We start from the raw sequence: 20,669 nt of genomic DNA on the forward strand, positions 1-20,669 counted from the left end.
AATTCAGTTAAAGATGTGAAAGATCTTTACACAGAAAATTGCAAACATTGCATTGGGAAATTAAAGACCTATATAAATGTAGAGCTATACCATGTTCATGGATTGGAAGATTTAAATGATTAAGATGGTAGTTTTCCCAAAATTTATCTATAGATTTAATGTAATTCCATTCAAAATCCAAATAGACTTTAAGAAGTAGACAAGCTGATTTTAAAATTCACATGAAAAATAGTGATCCTTGGTCTGATAGCCAAATGTCAAAAAATAAATGCTTGATATAAATGCTCCTGAGACTGATTGTTCAAACTATAAGCTGTATCCTTTTTTTTTTTAGTTTTTCTAAGAAATTTACTATGATCTGGAAACAATGAAAGTTTTTGGCTTTGAAAACCTTTCCTTGGAATGTCTGTTGGACCTCATAGAAATCTTCAGTATTTCAATGATGGACTTAAAATAGCTAAGCAAAACACTTCTAAAAACTGCAGCAAACTTTTAGGGGGTCAACTTAATAGTTAGGATTGGCCAAGTGCGGTGGTTCATGCCTGTAATCCCAGCACTTTGGGAGGCCATGGCGGATGGATCACTTGAGGTCAGGAGTTCAAGAGCAGCCTGGCCAACACGGTGAAACCCCGTCTCTACTAAAAATACAAAAATTAGTCAGGCGTTGTGTCACATGCCTGTAATCCAGGCTACTCAGGAGGCTGAGACAGGAGAATCATTTGAACCCACGAGGTGGAGGTTGCAGTGAGCTGAGATCATGCTATTGAACTCCAGCTTGGGCGACAGAGTGAGACCGTTTCCAAAAAAAAAGTAGGATATATATATGTACAGACAAATAAAATTTAACGTTTCATGTAAATGATTTTAACTCGAGTTTTCAACAATTTTTTTCTTCTCTTTTTTTCTTTAACATACTTCCAAAAAATGCTACTACAGACTTTAGGCATGTGGTGAATGAAATGCTCTTAGGATTATTTTCACTTTGGGGTGATGGTGAGAGCGTATGCTTATCTGTGTTGAGTGTGTTTGATTTCTGAATAGATTTTATTTGTATTGATTTCATATTTTATAGAAGGAAAATATTTAAATCATTTACCATCTTCTATTAATGGGAAATTTTGCTCATTTTTATAGGGAAGAATGGACAGAAGCTATCCAGGCTGTAGCGGACAGACTGCAAAGGCAAGAAGAGGAGAGAATGAATTGTAGTCCAACTTCACAAATTGATAATATAGGAGAGGAAGAGATGGATGCCTCTACAACCCATCATAAAAGAAAGGTAGAAAATAATAACTTATTCCCAGCACAGCATTCATTTGTCTGGAAGAAACATATTAAAAGCTACCATTTGCAGAAAGATGTCAGCCAGTTTTCTTACGATATGTAAATATATTGGTGGGTCTTATTCACATGAATCTGAAATACCTGTTGTTGTTTAAAACCAAATAGGTGAACATTGTTTCAGTGATTCAGCACTTTAGCACTGAATGCTGATAGGGCTCATGTGTGACTGATGTGCCATCACACTACTTTATAATTTGCATTTTTTCCTTATTATTTTTAATACAATTTTAGAAACTTTGTAATAAAATGTTTTCCCTGATGATTTGTTCTTTTCCATTTTGCATTTCATATTCTCCCGAAAAGCACGAGCAGTAATGGCTCGGATGTACTTCCTGATTGGTGCCCTCAGTCATAGTAAAGTCAGCAGGAAAGTGAACAATCTTGGAAACAATAACTCTTATTTAATGGCTGCTTCTGAGTCAGTAGGGAAGTAGACTTTTCCTTCTCTCAGTGCTCCAGCATAATAAGTACGAATTTATATTTTTATGAGAAATATAAATTTTTTCATTGCTATAGAAAATTGAAAAGCAATTTCCTTATTACAAAAATGATATTTTCATGATTAATCTAAAGATAGAGGTGTTGAGATAAGCTTGCCATTTATCACTTTAGAATATGTTTGATTTAATAGGTTGTAAATTAATCTTCAGGTAGGAAAACACAAATTTTCAAGGTATTATCCGTGAAATTTGGTATTAGCACAGTGATTAAGAACTCTTTGGAGATAGACTTCCTGAGTTCATATCCTCCCTTTTCCACATTAAGCTTGTGGACTTGGTGAAGTTATACACTCACAACATAAAGTTAATTATCCTTTCCTTATGTGAATAAGAATAATATTCTATACTTGATCTGGGCCAAATGTCAGAGATCCCTTTCAGTCTTCATTGTAGATTTCTTCTTTATTTGTTTGTTGAACTGAATCCCTCTTTTCTTTTATGTCAATTTAATCTGCCTTGTTCCTCCATCATTGCAAAAAGAAAAACAAAGTCTAGCTACACCCACCTACCTACTCAGAGATAAGAAAGCTTCTTTTGTACATGTGTAAATTATTTCATTTAAAATGAAATGACATGAAGAATAGTGTAAATCTGATATGGTTAAGTAATTGAACACGAAATTCAAAATACTTCTATGAATTTTTCATTTTGGAGACTCAGTTGGAGTAAAAAATTCTAAGAGAATCTGTTTTAGAGTGATGTTTATGTTTAATTATCTTTATGTGGACAAAGAATAGTAGCTAACTTTAATAGCTAGTATTTATTGAGCACGTATTACATAAACACTTTAAACATTTTTTTTTCATTTTGAACTTCAACTATAAGTTGAGTACCATTATTATTCCCGTTTTATGGTTAAGGGAAATAAAGAATGGAAGGATTAAGAAATTTTCCCCTTAATTACACACAGGGTGGGAGCTAGTACTTAACCCCAGGCCGTAAGATCTGAACTCCTCCCTTTCTAGCACTAGGTTGTGATAGTAAAGTTTACTGGTTTTTCCAAGAGTTTACAAGCTTTATTATCAGTTGAAATTAACTAATATCCAAATGTCATATAAGGACAACAGTTTTTCATAATATTTTGAGAAACAGAGTATAGTCATAAGAGAATATCTGCATAATTTTGTTTCTAATATAACTTCATTATAAGCATAAAAATTATAGAGATTAGAGAGGCTCAAGATATATGAACCAAGAAAAAGAAATAAGCTGTATATTGACGTGTTACAGTATACAATTAAAAGATCTTATATGTTTGAAGTTCTGTTATCTTTTCTGAAATAATTTAAAATATTTCTAAATTACTGCAGAAGTTAGTGCAGAAAAAGAACATTTGTACCACTACTAACTCCATAACGGTCCTAATGACTTAGCCTCAAGTGGTAAAATATTACTGTCATTTTCATAAGATAAATGATTCTAGAACTATACCCTTATGTATATCAATTATCATGCAAAGAATTGCAGAAATTTGGATTATTTTTAAGACTATAACCACACATTGTGAAATAAGAATATTGTTCTAATAATTTATAGGATACATTTCCTTCTTTAATTTTTGCCAAGTGGCAATAGGATTAAAAGAATAGGTACTGATGATGGTGGCTATGGTGAGAGTTGTCAGACTGCTATTTCTTGCATGAAATAGGGTTCATTAGCTCCCTTAGTGGTGGACTATCGCCACAGTGTCTGCTCTGCCAGTTAAAAACTCAATTGGAAAGGAAGGATGTTGGGTAGTAAGGAGGCAAGGGCCTCACAGACAGATTTAAGTGCTCTTCTGTGTTTGAATTAAAAGAAAATGTGGTTCTATGTTTTAATTAAAAGATAGTGTTTTAGAGGAATTTGCTTAGAGAACCCAGAAGTGCCTAATCTTGGTCAGCCAAGCTACCATTCTTGTATGCCTTGTCAAGTATGTGAAGGGGCATAGCATAAAAGGATAAAAAGCCAAGTGAGAGTCAAAGTTCTGCTTAATTTTTAACAGACTAGCATAAGCTTCTCTGGGATCAACTGGCTATAATCTCATGATTTATGTTAAAATATAAGCAATGCCTCCTGCTTTCCCACTAAGTTTGACTCCAGTTCTTGGGATTGTATCACCTAATTCCTGGCTGTAGTAACTCATACCAGTGGCCAGTATCCGGAGAAAAAGAGAAGGAAAAAAAGAACAATGGCCAGACCTGCTGAAATCTAATGATCTCACACTGCATGAATCTGCTTATTTAAAAGGGAGAAGCGACGTAACCAGTGTAGAAGTTGACTAATAACATTAGCTCCACCTCTTCTCGTGAGAAAGAGCACCAGGAGAAGTGGGCAGAGATGGAGACAGAGGAGTGAACTTCGTCAGAGCTCTTTTCCTCTTTTTACTTACTTGGTTTTGCTGTTACATTGTAAATGTATCTGGAATTTATCTTTTTTTGACCAAATATGCTAATACTGTGGTATTCTTAGAAGTTCTTTATGTTCCTCATTGATTATATGTTTATTTTTAATCTAATTTGTGGGCTAGACAGTGTCTTATATTCTGGTGTGCCTGATTTGAACACATTTATTAAGCATTTGTTATATATGCCCATGTATCTCTTTACCTAAAACAGCCACGTAAACATGTAAAGGGAAGAGTGTAACTGTAAAGTATTTCCCCAATAAATTCTTAAGATCAGGCTTTGGAGGAGGATTATTTTCCTGGAGAGTATTCATACTCCTATATTTTTATTAAAGACTTACTGTGGCTGGGCATGGTGGCTCACGCCTGTAATCCCAGCACTTTGGGAGGCCAAGGTGGGTGGATCACAAGGTCAGGAGATCAAGACCATCCTGGCTAACACGGTGAAACCCCGTCTCTACTAAAAATACAAAAAATTAGCCAGGTGTGGTGGCGGGCGCCTGTAGTCCCAGCTACTCGGGAGGCTGAGGCAGGAGAATGGCGTGATCTCGGGAGGCAGAGCTTGCAGTGAGCCGAGATTGTGCCACTGCACGCCAGCCTGGGCGACAGAGCGAGACTCCATCTCAAAAAAAAAAAGACTTACTGTATCTTTTTCCGTAACATCATCCAGAAGACCAAAACATTTTGTAATAGTGTACATTTCATTTGTAAAGACTACACAATTACTGTGTATACCATTCTGACCATGAGCATTTGATAGCAAAAATACCTTACCTTTTTAATTTCCTGAAGTTTTGTCAAAATAGATGGGAAATCTGTTTCTGATTTTATCACATACAGTGCTTTTTAACTAATAATAATTTCCATGTAAATTCCCTTTTTTTTAAACATTGAGAGTCAAACTGACAAGCTGTGAAGTTCAGTGAAGGCTGTCATACTTTTTTTTTTAGCCTCATTGTTCCTAAGAATTGCAATTTTACTATTTACTTATTTATTTATTTTCATTTGAGACAAGGTCTCACTCCTGTCACTTAGGCTGGAGTGCAGTGGCACAATCGTGACTCACTGTAGCCTTAACTTCACAGGCTCAGGTAATTCTCCCAACTCAGCCTCCCAGGTAGCTGGGACTACAGACACCTGCCACCACACGTGGCTAATTTTTGTATTTTTTTGTAGAGACAGGGTTTTGCCATGTTGCCCAGGCTGGTCTCAAACTCATGCACTCAAGTGATCCACCTGCCTTGGCCTTTCAAATTGTGGGATTACAGGTGTGAGCCACCACGCCCAGCCAAGAATAAGGATTGCAATTCTTAAGGAATACAGTAATATTTTATAATTAAATATTGTTTTCAACTGAAAATGTCATAAAGCATTTTACAGATTGTTTTCTAATTTTTACCCCCCAGTAATTCAATTTCATTTTCTATGATATTTAATAATAGGGCACAGCAAGTATTATTTTCTAGTGCTTTTAAATAAAAAAATGAGGAACATACTGTCCAAATGAAACTTTGAGCAATAAATTGACGCTCTGGCCTGGTTATGAAAATAATGTTTCTGAGTTACTTGCCATGTGTATTAGAGTTCTCTAGAGGGACAGAACTAATAATATATATATATGTGTGTATATATGTATGTGTGTGTGTGTGTGTATATATATATATACACACATATATATGGAGTTTATTAAGGAGTATTAAACACACGATCACAAGGTTCCACAATAGGCCATCTGCAAACTGAGGAGCAAGGAAGCCAGTTTGAGTCCCAGTGCTGAAGAACTTGGAGTTGATGTTCGAGGGCAGGAAGCATCCAGCACAGCAGAAAGACGTAGGCTGGGAGGCTAAGCCAGTCTAGCCTTTTCATGTTTTTCTCCCTGCTTTATATTCTAGCCACACTGGCAGCTGATTAGATGGTGCCCACCTGGCTTAAGGGTGGGTATGCCTTTCCCAGCCCACTGACTCAAATATTAATCTCCTTTGGCAACACCCTCACAGATACACCCAGGATCAATATTTTGCATCTTTCAATACAATCAAATTGACACTCAGTATTAACCCTCATGCTGTGGAACAAACTGCCTCAAATTTAATGTCTTAAAACAATAGCCATGTAAATATCTCATGATTTTGTAGTTTGGGCCACTCTGTTGGTCTTGCATGCATGGCTCTCAAGCAGCTGCCTACAGCTTATACATGGGTGGGCTGGAAAATCCAACAAAACCTTCCTTACGTGTCTGGGGCCTTGGTGCTGACTGTTGGCTATGGTGTCTTGGTTCTCCTCCACATGGTCTCTCTCTCGGAGTGGTAATTTATCTTCCAGGGTCTCTCCACATGGCCACTCTCTCCAGCAGGATAATATGGACTAACTGACAGCATTAGAGCTGGCTTTCTAGAGCTTTCCAAGAGAGAGAACGCATAAACTGCCAGGCTTAAAGGCTTTGTCTGTTACTGGCATAGTATCAGTTTGATCATATTCTATGTTCAAAGCAAGATACAGGGATAGCCCGGGGAGAGAGAAAGTTGACTCCACCCCTTCATGGGAAGAGTGGAATGTGCATACAGGGAGAAATGGGAATTTGTGGCAGCCATCTTTGCAGACTACCTAGCACAAATAGCTTGTTATGTAGTACTCCCTGATTTTTCCTGTTCTATTAATGCAATTAAATCTAATATTACCTGTTATTTGTTCAAATGACACCAGCTGATTTACTATATTTGGTATTTAGAGCTACATGTTTGATTTTTAGTTGAATTAATATATCTTGTTATTTTCCCTGGTATCTCTTTGCTACTTTATCTTTGAACTAGAGATATTACTGAATGTAAGACACTTTAATTTGACATTTGGGGAAAATTATAAAAATTATGAGCAGCAAAAAATGTTGAAAGTGAACGTAGGCATTTCTAAAATTTTAAGAATTTTTATGTAATATACATGAGAGATACTGGGATGTAGTTTTCTTGCATTGTTTTCCTCTCATTTTGGTATTGTCAAAAAATTGGGGTTCAGCCTGGGAGACCACATGGGTTTTTGGCTTCACATAAGAAGGAATTCAAGAGCAAACAACAGAATAAAGTGAAAGCAAGTTTATTAAGAAAGTAAAAGAATGAAAGGGTAGCTACTCCATAGGCAGAGCAGCCCTGATGGCTACTGGTTGGCTATTTTTGTGGTTATTTTTTAATCATATGCTAAACAAGGGGTGGATTACTCCTGAGTTTTCTGGTGAAAGGGCAGGGAATTCCCAGAACTGACAGTTTCCCCCGTTTTCAGACCATACAGGGTAACTTCCCGATATGTCATGGCATTTGTAAACTGTCATGGCACTGATGGGAGGTTCCTTTGGCATGATAATATATTATAATTAATGTATAATGAGCAGTGGGGACAACCGGAGGTCACTTTCATCACCATCTTGGTTTTGGTGGGTTTTGACTGGCTTCTTTACTGTATCCTGTTTTACCAGCAGGGTCTTTGTGACCTGCATCTTGTGAAAGGAGACCTGCCAAACTCCTATCTCAGTATCAGGGTGATGCTTGTCTCAGAATGAATGAGAAGTATTCCTCATTTTAATTTTCAGAAAGAATTTGTATAAAGTTGGTGTCATTTCTTGTTTAAATGTCTGTAGAATTCACCAGTGAAATCATCTGGGCCTGGAGTTTTCTTTGATGAAAGGTATTTAACCACAAACTCAATTTTTCTTAATAAATATGGGGTTATCAAGTTATCTGTTTCTTCTTGGGTGAGCTTTCAAAGCTTGAGACTTTCAAGCTATTTGTTCATTTCATCAAAGGTGTCAATTTTATTGTCAAAATGCCATTTATAATAGTCTCTTACGTTTCTTTTAATATCTGTAGAATCTGTAGTGATGCCACCTCTGTCATTCCTGATATTGGTAATTTGTGTCTTCTCTATTTTTCTGACCAACCTGGCCAGAGGCTTATCAATTTTTATTGATCTTTTAGAACTAGCTTTTGGTTTCACTGATTTTTTCTCTACTCTTTTTCTTTCATTTAAAAATTTAATTGATTTCTGCTCTGATCTGTATCATTTTCTTCTAACTCTTTTGGGTTAACTTGCTTTTTTTTTTAAGTTTGTTAAGGTGGAAACTGAAGCAATTGATTTGAAATATTTCTCACGTTTACTTTAGATAAATGATACAGAAAAAAAGTTATAAAAGGCACTAAAATTTTCGAGGACTTGTAATTTCAAGATAAAACCCAAATACTTATTTGATATTTATAAACCTCTAAACTGAGTTTAAATTTAAGTAAACTGATCATATACAATCACCTTCTCTTCTCTTCAAAAACCTATTGATATGAAAGTAAAGGAATTTCAAAAGGAGGCAAATCCACAAAAATGAAAAGCTGGGTCGGGGAGGGGCATTAGGGCACAAATGCCTTCAAAAGTTTGGAAGTTTCTGGAAGAATGTTGATAGAGCAGAGCAGGAAAAGAGTACATAGAGGGGACTGTAGAGAACAAGTGGCACGTGTGACTGGCAAAATCCTCAGGATTGCCTGACTTAAGAAAGAGAAGTGAAACTGAAAACAGGCACATTAATTAAAGATATTCTTCTTAGAGCTCCCTTCCTCGCTGTTCTGAATTGCATAAAGTACTCTCTCAGGAATAACAACTGCTTTCTATGATTTATTTTAACTGAAGTATACGAGGTTCTCGACATTTCTTATAAATATATCCTATATCTCTCTCTTTCTTGGATTTTATCTTTATTTTGCTAGAGTAAATTCTCAGATAGCTCCTTCCAAAGCACTGCTTTTTTAGGCATATTTGGAAATGTTTGTGTGGAACATTTTTGATTATCACATTTTCTGGGGGTAGCAGCACTACTAAATCCTTGAAAACTTGAGTCCTTAAAAATGAGTGAAAATAATTTTTTTCCTCCTTTGCCCTTTTACACAACTGATAATTTGGCTGAGGAATTGTAGGTTCAAAATCATTTTCTCCAACATCTGAGAACTGCTTAAATTATTTTCAGCATCCATGGTTGCTAATGAGACAGCCAATGCCAGTCTGATTCTTTTTCATTTAAATGTGCTTATAAATTGGTAAAATTTGTTTTTGAGTGGATATTGCAAACACATATATATATGCTAACAAATAAATTGCATCAAATACTTCATATTATGTTTTTTAATTTGTATTTTTCAGACAATGAATGATTTTGACTATTTGAAACTACTAGGTAAAGGCACTTTTGGGAAAGTTATTTTGGTTCGAGAGAAGGCAAGTGGAAAATATTATGCTATGAAGATTCTGAAGAAAGAAGTCATTATTGCAAAGGTAACTGATTTATTAAAGTTGATTACTAAATTTTTGTTTGCAGTGTGCATGTGTTTGTGGGCTCATGAATTTACATGCTAATGTATGCAAATTCCATTAAACAACCAAAATATGGTTGTAGACTACTGCTACAGTAATTTTTGTGTATTAATATTTGTAATTTTTAAAGTTTTCAGACATAATATTTGTATATTATATACTAAAGCTATTCTCTTAAGGAAATAGAAATGTTTATGTTTGCATGTTTGGGAGAATGTTTGGTGATCCATATCATAATTATACTAGGATTGCTTTTTAATAATTTCCCCTATTGTTCTGAATTTCTTATTAAGATTGACTAGTGTAGATGATTTTTACTCATAAATTCTAAAGCTTATATAACATTGAATGGAAAAACATCCTAAATAGATTTGAAAATACTAGAATGGTGAAATTAAAACAAATTATTTTAGGAAGACTTACTTCCCACCCCCATACCTTTATTCAGCTTAGACCTTTTTAAATAAATAACATGTTAATGATGTCAGTTCTCACTCAGAGTTCTGAACGAAATCCCAGTTCCCTCAGGAGATACACTTTACAAATTGGTCCATGCTTTATGTCTTACTTAATTCAACAAATGACATAAATTTCTGTTATACTTTATGGACTACTTCAACTTCCAGTTATTTGCTACTATAGTTTCCTCATCTGGAGTGTATTGCCCCTTACACTTGGTGAAACTTTGTTTCCCTGTCTTTGTACATTTGTTTTGACCTCAACTCCTTTACAAGTCAATGCCCCTATTGGAAAGAACATTGGCTTTGGAATCATACACGCCTAGGTTCACTACTCACCTAATAGTCTTTAACAACCAGTACTTTTTAAAGCAGTACTTTGGGGAAGTACTGGTCTCTTCGGGGCATTTGGAAATGTTTATGGGGGGCACATATTTGCTTATCACAGTAACTGAGGAGGAGGGATGCTTCTGACAGTTACCAGGTAGAAGCCAAATGTGCTAAATATCTTGCAGTGTGTTGGGCAACCAATCAGAGCCTTAGTTTTTTTCATTTAAATTGGTATAATAAAACCTCTGGACAGGAATATTTTGAGGATTGGGATATGTAAGGTATTTAGCATCCTAGCTGGCACTTATTATTAATTAAGCTGATATTTTCTGGGAGGTAGTATAATGTCAGGTAGGTTTTGCTGCTTAGTAAATGATCCAACTTTTTATGCCTTTATTTTCTTATCCACAGAGTGGGGCTAATAGTAGTACCTGCCTCATATGGTTATTTTCAGGGTTAAATGAATAGATAAATATAATAGTACATGCCATCAGTATTAAATAAACTTAACAAATTAAATTACAAATCAAATGAAATTAAAATATGCTATTGTTATAAATATTTGCTATAATTATTATTACTACCTACTGTGTATTATTACTACCTACTGTGTATCAAGCATCAGTAAATATCTATTCCATTCTGTTTTTTCTTTTATATACTAGCCTCACTTGTATCCCGTTATTTAATTTCTGTTCATCAGACTGGGGAATATCCTATTAGACACTGTCTTATCTCACTACTTACACTTTTCTGAGTAACTGTACAGAACTGCGTATATTTCACAAATGATAGACTATTCTGATTGAAGTAGTGCCTTGCTGCTTTCTCCCAACAAATCTATTTATCGTTTCTTGAAAGAAAATATGCTCATTTATAGCAAGATGATTAACACTATGAAGATTTGGAGTGTGACAAGACCTGGGGTTTGGTTCCTGCTGTGCCCTTCTCAGAGCAACATATCAGGGAAGAAATGATTTTGATATCTTTTTACTGGTGATGTTAACTTTGATTGCTTGACTACAGTGGTGTCTACTGTGTTTCTTCACTTTAAAGTTGCTATTTTTCCATTCATAAGTAATCAGTATCTTAGAGGAAATACTCTGGGACTATATAAATAACCTATTTTTTCTTAAACTTTTATGTACTAATTTTAACATCCATATCAGTGGATTTTGCCCATAATAATTATTACTGTTGTGTTCTAATGGTGATTTTCTATTTCCCTCATTCCTTATACATTTATTCTTAGTCAGTTAAGCTAAGGGTTTATCAATTTTGTTAATCTTTTCGAAGAACCAACTTTTGACTTTGTTGACTTTTCTCTGTTTTATCTGTCTTTGCTTTAATCTTTATTTTTTTTTCCTACTGCTTGCTTTGGGTTAATTTATTTTTTTCCTAGTTCCTTAAGTTATAAAGTTAGATTGTTGATTTGTGATCTCTCTTATTTAGTATAAGCATTTATGGCTTTAAATTTCTCCCTTAGCACTGCTTTTGTGGCATCCCATAAATTTTAGTCTGTCATATTTTTGTTTTCATTCATCTCAAAGTATTTCTAATTTCCTTTGTCATTGATTGTGTCTGTTGTTTAATTTCTACAAATTTGGGAATTTTCTTGTTTTCTTTATATTATTCTAACTTCATGTTGTGTTGGAGAAGATACTTTGTATTTGTCTTTTAAAGTTTATTGAGACTTTATTTATAATCCAATATATGATCTATCCTGGAGAATGTCCCCTGTGCACTTGAAAAGACTGTAGATTCTGTTGTTAGGTAGAGTATTTTTGTGTATATTTAATAGAGCATTTTGTGTATATGTCTTAGATTTAGTTGCTTTATTGAGTTGTTGAAGTCTTCCGTTGCTTTACTTATTTCTGTCTGGTTGTTGTATTCATTATTGAGAGTGTAGGGTATTGAAATCTCCAACTATTATTGTAAAATAGTCATTGCTTTCTGCAGTTCTTTCAATTTTTGCCTCATATATTTTGATGGTCTTGTTATTAGGTATGTAAGTGTTTATTATTGTTATATCTTGCTGTGTTAACTCTTTTATTAATAATATCTTTTTTTTGGTCTTTTCTGGCCTTTTCATTTAAAGTCTATTTTGTCTGATATTAATATAGCCACCCCTTTTCTCTTTTGGTTACTATGGCAGTACCCCCTTTAGCTGCAGTTTTGCTTTTCATGGTTTGAGTTACCCCCAATCAACCACAGCCTAAATATAGATGAGTATAGTAAAATATTTTGAGAGAGAGACCACATGCATCACAATAACTTTTATCACAATATATTGTTATAAGTTTTCTATTTTATTATTGTTGTTAATTTACTTTTAATAGTAGCTGTTAATCTACTTTTAATATCCATTTATAAAGGATGTGCCTAATTTACAAATTAAACTTTATCTTAGGTAGTATGTGTAGGAAAAAAACACGGTATATGCAGTTGGCTCTCTGTATTCCATATCCATGGATTCAACCAATGTGGATTTAAAATACTCAAAAATAATAATACAACAATAAAAATATTAAAAATTAAAAAACCAATGTATTGTAACAGCTATTTACATAACATTTACATTATATCTGATATTATAACTAATCTAGAGATGATTTAAAGTATATGGGAAGATGTGCATCGATTATATGCAAATACTATGCTATTTGATACTAGGGACGTGAGCATTTGTGAATTTTGTTATCTGCAGGGGGATTTTGAAACCAATCCCCCATGGATATCAAGGAATGACTTTATAGAGTTTGGTACTATCCATGGTTTTAGGCAAATACCAGGGTCTCAAAACATATCCTCCACTAATAAGGGGAACTGCTATATTTTCATGTAATAATTTTTTCTCTTTCACTTTTACCCTGTTTGTGGCTTTTGGAGACAGCATGGAATTGGATCATTCTTATTGTTTGTTTAATCGACTTTCCCAATCTCTTTCTTTTGATTGGAGAGTTTAGTCCATTTATGTTTAAAGTGAGTTGTGATAAGGACTGACTTCTGTCCTTTTGCTATTTATTTTCTATATGCCTCATTGCTTTTTGTTCCTCCTTTTCTACATAAATGCCTTCTTTTCTGTTTAATTGATTTTTTAGTGAAACATTTTAATTCTCTTGTCATTTCCTGTTGTGTATATTCTATAGCTATTTTCTTTGTATAGGTTATATTTAATATCCTGAAGTTATAGTACTCTAATTTGAATTTATACCACCTTAACTTTAAGAACCCTCAAAAACTCCACTTCTTTACAATTCTGTCCTTACTCCTTTCAATTGTTGGTGTCTTTAAATTGCATCTTTATGCATTGTGTGTCCAAAAACAAGACTACTAATTTTTTAATGTATGAGTCTCTTTAATCATGTAGAAAGCAAAAAGTGGTATTACAACACAAACTTACAGTAATACTAGCTTTTATAATTTTTTATGTATTTAGCTTTACCAGATCTTTAATTCTTCCTCTGACTTTAAGTGACTGTCTAATGTCCTTATATTTAAACCTGAAGGGTTTAATATAACTCGCTATAGCTTTTCTTGTATGACAGGTCCAGTGCTAATGAATTCCCTCAGTTTCTGTTTACCTAGAAGTGTCTTGATATCTCCCTCATTTTTTGAAAGACAGTTTTGCTGGATTCTTGCTTTAGTTTTTTTTCCTTCAGCACTTTGAATGTATCAACCAATTGCCTTCTGGCCTTCAATGTTTCTGATGAGAAATCTTCGATAATCTTATTAGGGTGCCCTTGTATTTGATGATAAGCAAGCAAAACAGACTCACTGCTGATATGGAAAAAGTTCGAGTGGTCTTGATAGAAGATCAAACCAGCTGCAACATTCTCTTAAGCCAAAGCCTAATCCAGAGCAAGGCCTTAATTCTCCCAATTCTGTGAAGGGTGAGAGAAGTAAGGAAGCTGCAGAAGAACAGTTGGAAGCTAGGAAAGGTTGGCGTGTGAGGTTTAAGGAAAGACACCATCTCTATAGCCTAAAAGTGCAATGTGAAACCACAAGTGCTGACACAGAAGCTGCAGCAAGTTATCCAGGTATCTAGCTAAATAATTGGTGAAGATGACTACACGAAACCACAGATTTTCCAAGTGGATGAACCTAGGACTTTCTTAGAAAGGAGAAGTCATTGCCTGGCTCTAAAGCTTCCAAGGGCAGATTGACTCTCTCAGTAGTGGCTATGCAGTTGGTGACTTTAAGTTGAAGCCATTGCTCCTTTACCATTTCAAAAATCCTAGGGCCCTTAAGAATTATGGTAACTGTACACTGCCTGCTCTCTATCAGTAAAGCAACAAAGCTTGGATGACAAGCACATCTGCTTACAGTATGTTTTACTGAATATTTTAGGCCCGCTGTGGAGACCTGCTCAGACAAAAAGATTCCTTTTTAAATATTACTGCTCATTGACAATGCACCAGATACGCAAAAGCTCTGATGGAGATATACAAGGAGATGAATGTTGTTTTCATGCCTGCTAACCCAGCGTCAGTTCTGCAGCTCATTATCAACGTCCATTCTGCAGCCCATTATTTCAACTTTCAAGTCTTATTATTTAAGAAATACATTTTGTAATAAATAGTAATTACTGCCATAGATAGTAATTCCTCTGCTGATAGATCCAAGGAAACTTAATTGAAAACCTTTTGGGAAAGATTCACCATTCTAGATGCCTTGAAAAACATTCAGTCTTCATGAATGTTCATGGAAGGAGGTCAGAATATCAACATTAATAGGAGTTTGTAAGAAGTTGATTCCAATCTTCATGGATGAGTTTGAGGGGTTCATGACTCCAGTGGAGGAAATAACTGCAGAGGTGGTAGAAATAGCAGGAGAACTAGAATCAGCAGTGGAGCCTGAAGATAGGACTAAATTTTATCAGGCCCATGATAAAACATGAACAAATGAGGATTTGCTTCTTATGGATGAGCAAAGAAACTGGTTTCTTGAGATAGAATCTACTCTTTGAGAAGATGCCATGAACATTGCTGAAATAACAGCAAAGGATGTAGAAAATTACATAAACTTAGTTGATAAAGCAGTGGCAGGTTGTGAAAGGATTGACTCCAATTGTGAAGAAAGTTGTGCTGTGGATAAGCAGCATGGCATGCGAAAGAGAAAGCCTTTCTTGGAAGAGAAAGTCAGTATGGCAAACTTCATTGTTTTCTCATTTTAAGAAATTGCCACGCTGGGCATGGTGGCTCATGTCTGTAATCCCAGCACTTTGGGAGGCCAAAGCAGGCAGATCGCTTGAGGTCAGGGGTTCAAGACCAGCCTGGCCAATATGGTGAAACCCTGTCTCTACTAAAAATACAAAAATTAGTTGGGTGTGATGGCACGTGCCTGTAATCCCAGCTACTTGGGAGGCTGAGGCATGAGAATTGCTTGAATGCCAAGATCGTGCCACTGCACTCCAGCCTGGGTGACAGAGCAAGACTTCGTCTCAATAAAAAGAAAGAAATTGCCACACCCACTCTTACCTTTGGCAGCTGCCACCCTGATCACTCAGCAGCCATCAACGTCAAGACAAGACCTTCTGCCAGCAAAAAGATAACAACTTGCTGAGGGCTCAGATGACCGTTAGCCTTTTTTGGCAGTCAAGTATTTTTAAATTAAGGTATGTACATTTCTTTAGACATAGTGCTGTTACACACTTAATAGACTACAGTATAGTGTAGTGTAAACATAACTTATATGCACTGGGACACCACAAAGTTAGTGTGACTCGTTTTACTGCAATACTTTTGTTGTGGTGGTCTGGAACGAAACCTGAAGTATGCCTGTATGGAAAAAAAAAGAGGCTATTTGGTTGAGACATGAAACATTGGTTCTTGAGAAGCCCAGGTCTATTGATGTAGAGTAACCTTTCCTTCATTACAGGTCTGACCATACTATTTGATTGTCCCATGAATAATATTCATTTACTTACACCATTGCAAACACCAAATTGGTGTTCAGTTTTTAGGATTTATCAATAGACAAAGCACCGAAGACTTAAGTATAGTTACGGAACAGACTGAAAATGTTATAAACCCTGTCAGTGTAAAAGAAATGGTATAGTTGATGGATGTCAGCTGAAAGCATGTTATAATTTTTTTTTTAAAAAAAGCAAGAATGGATTGGAGGCCAGAGACAGGGTGATGGAGCCACCAGGGTTGCAAAGGCAGAGGTTGATGGAGCCACCATGGGCCTAGAGGACAGAAATACAAATTACTGAGGATTAGTTACAGACCTTGAAATCGAATTTCCCTTGCTGGGTTTAGAACTTGCTTGGAATCAATGATGTTTTTATTTCTTCCAATTTCTCCCTTTCTGAGTGGGAATATCTGTCCTAGGCCTTTTCTACCATTGTATTTTGGAAGCAGATAACTTGTTTTCTAGTGTGAGAGGTCCACAGATTTAGAGGAATTTTGCCCCAGGGTGGATTATGCATAGAGTCTCACCCATTCCTGATTTGGGTTATAACACTTGGGACTTTTGAGCTGATGATATTTAAATGAGATTTTGGACTTTGACTTGATACTGCACTGGTTGAGACTTTTGGGGATATTGGCTATAAAGTATGGGGTATGGGCTATAAAGTACATTCTTTGGTCTGAAGACATGTAACTTGGTGGGGGTGCAGTACCTTCTGTTCCAGTCATCTTACAGTATTTTGAGCTTTTGTATCTACCATTGGGTATGCAAAGCCCAATCCACTGTAAATGTCTATTTCCAAGAATGACCATTTATAGCCTCCTGGGGATAGTGGCAGTAGCTCAGTGTAGTGTATTTGCCAACTATGTATGGGAGTGGGGGGACTTTTTTCTGGGGAATATATGCCATAGTCATCTGCAGTCTCTTTCTCCCTTTCTGGCAGACAGGATGGCTCTTTCTGGAATTTTGTGCATCAGAGGGTACAAGAGGAATACATCGATGGCCAGCCCATCTCTGTCTGCATTGCTGCATATCTCCCATATCTTTTTTATTTTTATTTTTGGAGACAGAGTCTCACTCAGTCGCCCAGGCTGGAGTGCAGTGGCGCGATCTCGGCTCACTGCAAGCCCCGCCTCCTGGGTTCACGCCATTCTCCTGCCTCAGCCTCCCGAGTAGCTGGGACTACAGGTGCCCACCACCACGCCTGGCTAATTTTTTGTATTTTTAGTAGAGACAGGGTTTCACTGTGTTAGCCAGGATGGTCTCGGTCTCCTGACCTCATGATCCGCCCACCTTGGCCTCCCAAAGTGCTGGGATTACAGGCATGAGCCACCGTGCCCGGCCAATATCTCCCATATCTACTCATTTTGGGGACCCAGATAGCCACCTCAAACAAGCATGCTGGGACATCCACTTGCTGGTTCCAGTCATCTCCTGATCCTGAAAGAAGTTCTTTTGATGACCATCAACATGTCCTACTTTAATTCACCCCTTAAATTCCCATAATGATTCTCATAGAGCCATGGCTCATTAATCACCCATCCATTTATTATTTATTTTATTTACTTATTTATTTTTGAGATGGAGTTTTGCTCTTGTTGCCCAGGCTGGAATGCAATGGTGCAAACTCAGCTCACTGCAACCTCTGCCTCCCAGGTTCAAGAGATTCTCCTGCCTCAGCCTCCCAAGTAGCTGAGATTACAGGCATTCACCACCACACCTGGCTAACTTTTTGTATTTAGTAGAAGCGGGGTTTCACCATGTTGGTCAGGCTGGTCTCAAATTCCTGACCTCAGGTGATCCACCTGCCTCGGCCTCCCAAAGTGCTGGGATTATAGGCGTGAGCCACCGTGCCTGGCACATCCATTTAATAGTCTAGTTTTTCACTGCCTATCAGTCTGACCATATGGCCAGGCAAATGGCCACAGCCCATTCATGGGTGTACATCCACACATCAAGGTTATGTTTGTTTAGTTCATCCATCATTGCAAGGAGAACAGTGTACAATTGAGCCCTTTGAGCTGATTTGTTGTTCTTTCATCAGTTTCACATCAGTCAGTTATAGTGTGACAGCCTTCCAAACAGGATGCTGGCTGATTACCTTTGAAATGCCATCATCTGTAAAACAAGCCACTTTTTGGTGGTCAGTGAGAGCTCTTTGTAAGACACTAGCATTTGAACAGTAGGATGTGGCAATAGGATCTGGTAGCTTTACAGATGGTTCCAGAGTTGGTCTGGAAGAAAAGAGGAGGCCAAGCGTGATGACTCATGGCTGCAGTCTCAACACTTTGGGAGGCCAAGGCAGGAGAATCGCATGAGTCCAGGAGTTCAGACTCAGACTCAGCCTGGGCAACATAGTGAGACTCCCATCTCTACAAAAAATAAAAATTAGCCAGGTGTGGTGGCATGCCTCTGGTGATACCAGCTACTCAATTTGGCTGAGATGTGGGATTGCTTGAGCCTGGGAGGTCAAGGCTGCAGTGAGTTGTGATTGCCCCCACTGTATTCAGCCTGGGTGACACAAAGTGAGACCCTGTCTCAAAAAAAAAAAGGTTTTCTTCTATTGAATATGCTAAGTGTCTTCTTGCATTCCTCAGCACATTCCTGTTAAGCCATTTTCATTTTGTTATTGGTACTCGTTAGAGTGTTTCTCTGACATTACCCAAGACATGGATATTTTAGGTTTTAGGATTATGTTATATCCTTCAGTCATAAAGACAGTTACAGTTAATGCCCAGGAGCGAACCAATAATCGTCTCTCTAATGATGTGTTCTGTACTTTCTTGTCTGGCCCATGGTCCCAGTGGTTATTGCTGGACAGCATTCATGGGCTTTTTGCCATAAGCTCCAGTCTAAGTATGAGTTGCAGATACTTCTAAAATCATATCTGAGTGTATATCGTAAGGACCCAAAGGCATTAATTGAGCCACTGCAACTTAGATAATAGCCTGCTGTTGTTTAGGTTTCCATTCGTATGTGTCCTTTCAGGTAGTTTTACGGATTGGATTTAGCACTAGTCCCCAGATACAGAATTTTTCTTCGCAAAACTCAAGCAAACCAGGTGCAGTGAATGCTTCTTGTTTACTTTCATGGTTATGGAATAAGAGCAATTTAATTTTAGTTGCCTGTAGAATGTTATGGGTGGTTCCTGCCCAGGTTATTCGTAAGAATTTCACAGTTTGGTTAGACCCTGGGGTATTTGCTGTATTTATCCTCTAGCCTGTGGTATTCCTGTGAGCCACCACTATTTTCAAGTCAACCCTAGCTTGTTCTTAGGTTTCTGATACCGTCATAATGTCATCAGTGTAGTATATTATTGTATTCTGGACCTGTATCAAGTCAGAATCCCTTCGAAACAAATTATAATGGTAAGCTGATAAATGCAGACAAACCTGCAGCACTGCAGTAAGTGTAAATTGGGATCATTCCCACTAGAAGGCAAAGTGCAGTTGTTTTTTTCCTGAGATTGGGACCAAGAAAAAAGTATTTTCAAGATCAATCAGTATGTCTCTCTCTCTTTTTTTTTTAATTGAAACAGGGTCTCACTATATTGTCCAGGCTAATCTTGAACTCCTGGACTCAAGTGATCCTCCTGCCTTGGCCTCCCAAAGTGCTGGGATTACAGGTGTGAGCCACTATGTCTGGCTGACTGAGTATGTCTCTTTTAGATTGTTTTATTTTGAGAACTTCTGAAACCATGTCAGAGACTGCTGATGCTGTAGATGACACTACATTATTGAAGTCTTGATTATCTGCTGTGAGTTTTCATGAATAATTCACCTTTTTCATGCACGACACAGAATTTGTTGGTAACAGCACTCCAGTGTCGAACATGTCATTAATTCATGTGCTAAATCTCTTTTGGTCCACCATGATACTGTTTCAAATTAACAACCTATGTGAGCTGGGGAAGTTGCACAGATTCTCATTTAGCCTGTTCTGACTGAAGGGAAAACTAACAAGCTTTCTGCAGTATAGTAGCTGAAGTTTTCCCTGGTCAAACATCATATCCTTCCCCAAAACATATTCAGGTAATGTGGATGCAAGTACTTCACATGATTCATTCAAACATACTAATTTTCATCCAAATTTTAATTTAATCCTATCAGCCATTTCATCCTCATATCCTGTCTTTCTAGTTACTGCCTCTGCTAGGATTTTACCAATAGGTTTTGGAATCAGAGGCACTGAATTCTATGTCAGGAACCCCTGGAAGGTTTCTTTTTTACCTTCTATTGTACCTACAGGTGTGCATATGGCCTTCAGTCCCTACTAGGAGATTAGTTAAAAGAAAGCCCTGGTTCTGTGTCAGTCCTCATCCTGATTAATTTGGTAGCCCATCACCTCTGATGATTTGAACTGAGGTTCTTCATTGTCATTTTTGCTTCCCAGCTT

The 20,669-nt window shown here is 36.8% G+C and overlaps 1 protein-coding gene across 5 annotated transcripts in view; it reads left to right on the top strand.

Annotated features, from left to right (window-relative positions):
- AKT3 (AKT serine/threonine kinase 3) overlaps positions 1 to 20,669 on the top strand; it is a 344,485-nt gene that overhangs the window by 197,168 nt on the left and 126,648 nt on the right. For all 5 annotated transcript variants that reach the window (XM_063707276.1, XM_055380781.2, XM_055380779.2 and 2 more), the window contains 2 exons: positions 1,135 to 1,279; positions 9,400 to 9,531. In XM_063707276.1, coding sequence (XP_063563346.1) covers positions 1,135 to 1,279; positions 9,400 to 9,531 — 277 coding nt within the window. The remainder of the gene's footprint in view (positions 1 to 1,134; positions 1,280 to 9,399; positions 9,532 to 20,669) is intronic.

This window comes from Gorilla gorilla, chromosome 1 (genome assembly GCF_029281585.2).
Source record: "Gorilla gorilla gorilla isolate KB3781 chromosome 1, NHGRI_mGorGor1-v2.1_pri, whole genome shotgun sequence".
Classification (NCBI taxonomy): Eukaryota; Metazoa; Chordata; class Mammalia; order Primates; family Hominidae; genus Gorilla; species Gorilla gorilla.